This window comes from Penaeus chinensis, chromosome 5 (genome assembly GCF_019202785.1).
Source record: "Penaeus chinensis breed Huanghai No. 1 chromosome 5, ASM1920278v2, whole genome shotgun sequence".
Taxonomy (NCBI): Eukaryota; Metazoa; Arthropoda; class Malacostraca; order Decapoda; family Penaeidae; genus Penaeus; species Penaeus chinensis.
Window position 1 is genome coordinate 12,458,876 of NC_061823.1, and position 2,500 is coordinate 12,461,375.

The 2,500-nt window shown below is 37.3% G+C and overlaps 2 protein-coding genes across 2 annotated transcripts in view; both read right to left on the bottom strand.

Moving 5' to 3' along the window:
- Positions 1-521, bottom strand: part of LOC125025873 — a 4,188-nt gene extending 3,667 nt beyond the window's left edge. Inside the window, exon 1 of the mRNA XM_047614169.1 lies at positions 1-521. This exon is cut by the window's left edge and continues 832 nt beyond it. The gene's annotated coding sequence lies outside the window, so the exon portion shown is untranslated.
- Positions 522-1,099: 578 nt separating this feature from the next.
- The window catches only part of LOC125025925, a 2,094-nt gene continuing 693 nt past the window's right edge, over positions 1,100-2,500 (bottom strand). The window contains exons 2-5 of the mRNA XM_047614262.1: positions 2,496-2,500; positions 2,260-2,320; positions 1,986-2,166; positions 1,100-1,621 (exon numbers count right to left, since the gene is read on the bottom strand). The exon at positions 2,496-2,500 is cut by the window's right edge and continues 158 nt beyond it. Of these exons, the coding sequence (XP_047470218.1) occupies positions 1,151-1,621; positions 1,986-2,166; positions 2,260-2,320; positions 2,496-2,500 (718 nt within the window). The 3' untranslated portion in view covers positions 1,100-1,150. The remainder of the gene's footprint in view (positions 1,622-1,985; positions 2,167-2,259; positions 2,321-2,495) is intronic.

Below are 2,500 nucleotides of genomic sequence, written 5' to 3' on the forward strand. Positions count from 1 at the left end.
ATAATTCTGTGTTATTCCGCCCGTAAACCTACAAAGTCTGACTGTCCAGTTTCTCTCAAAGGCACGTCTGGAAGTACACTGGCGCGCCATAAGGAAAACAAGTCGTTGGAGGGAAGTTCATGTGTGGGTTACTATTATCCTAATGCGGAACGGGCCCTCTGTTATGTTACGTTACTTTCTCATTTCTCTCTTCATTTCGTTTAAAGTGTTCATTTTCGAGAGTATTATTTCTTTTTTAGGATAATTTCCCCAACTAAATAAAATTCAACGATTCTAAACCTCATAGAAAATTATAGAGAAATCAGCCAATAACCTATCCACTCATCTACTCAACCTACATAAACATACTTCAAAAAAATAAACAAAAACCGATTTCGAGAGCAACAATCGACGCCGCTTCAAGTGGGAGGAAAAGATCCCGCAATATTTCCGCCAAATCATCAGCGCGCTAAAAATAGACATCGAATTTCTTTACCCACTTCACCACACGGAAAATGAGCTTATATACACATACTTGTACGGGGAGGAATCTATACCTAGTAAAAAAAAAAAAAAATATATATATATAAATACATATATATGTATATTATATATATGCATATATATATACATATATATGTACATATATATATATGCATATATATATGTATATTATATATATGCATATATATGTATATTATATATATATGCATATCTATATATATACACACTTTATCTTCATATATATATATATATATATATATATAAATATATATATATATACACACACACACTTTATCTTACTATATATATAAACTGTATATATATATATATATATAAACATATATAGATACGCATACACATATATATTTATGAATATGTATATATATATATATTTATATATAGACATTTATGTTTACACATCTATAAATATAAAAATATATAAATGTATATAAATATATTTAAATACATATATATATATATATACATACACATATATACTTATACATATAATGCCTATGTATAATATATATACACTTAAACCTTTGTTTCATAAAATATTGGATAACCAATAATTACCTTTTCGAAAGGATATTTTAGGATAGAAAAAACACATTACTGGTTAGCATGTGAATATGTGACTAAAGAAATAAGAATTATATTTCCCTTTCTACACGGGATTGCTTTTTTGCCTCTCTAGCTCAAGAAACCTCTGCACTGCCATGTCGACCTTGGCCGGAGGAATGGTCGGGAAGTATTTCTTTATCCTGGCTGCCAAGATGTCCTCCTCCACCTTCGTCTTGGAGGCCCCGTCCATAGGACCTACGATGAGGGTCTGGTCCTTGAAGGCAAGCATTGTCCGTTTCTCCTCAGGTCCTTCCGCCGTTGGCCTTTCCACTCCCTCCTTTTTCTGACAACGATCGCCTGCGGGGGACTCGCTCTCTTCGCCTTCTGGTGCTGGTAGGATCCCCTTCTCCATTAATGCAGCTTCAGGGGGATAACGCACTGCCCTTATACTCCGGAGAAAGTCGCAGTCGCCCTCTTCAACGTAGATCTTCTTCATGTACGGCCTGACGAAGTTTACATCGACGGAGTTCAGGTCGAAGTGAAATATCTGGGCCCAGTCTCCTTCTACGACCACCTGGGAATTCGGGATCTTTCATTCAATTGCTGATTTCTTTTCCTTTACTGTTTTCGATTACTGACATATAATAAACCAACATAAACTATTGTTATCCAGTATCTTACAAAGAAAAGAGCCAGCAATATAGTGTCTACATAAATCTACATGTTTGATTCCCTCCTCTAAAAAGACAAGAAGAACAGGAGAAAGGAAACACGTGGAAAGGATGTAAGGCGAGGAAAGATGGCAAAGGAAAAAGGGAAGAAAGTAGGGGAATTGGAAAGGAGGTGAGAGAGATAGACAGACGACAGATAGAAAGAGAAAGTGGGTAAGAATATACTCAAAAGGTAAGAGAGTTTAAAGAAAAGATAAATGTCTCCACCTGTTCACGTTCGCCGTCAATTTGCCCCAGGCGATGCAGCCTGACCACCGCCCCGTTGAGATACTGGTACCGGTACTCCAGGCCGACCTCGTGCCGGGTGACTGGGAGATCGTTCACAGGGATCATCTCTAAGAATGGGAACCCACCGCCCACGTCGATGATGTAATTGTCTCCTGGGGCACTATGGAGAATAAATATCTTGACATATATTTTGTTAAGGTTAGAGTTTATCCTTCCATGTTTACATGCGAACACATACAAGAAAATTCGTTACCTGAGATCACTAAGAAGGACCACGATGTGCGTGTGTGGGTAGCATGATAAGGAGAAGTTTCCTGTTGAAGAAATTTATAGGTACAGTATACATAAATAGGTGTGCGCGCGCGCGCGCGCGTGTGTGAGTGAGCGTGTGTGTGCGGGTGTGCGTATGTCTCTAAGTGCAAATATATACACAGCGTCAGTAATAAAGATTACAGCAAAATAAAATAAACCTTATCACCTCTTCCATACCATCA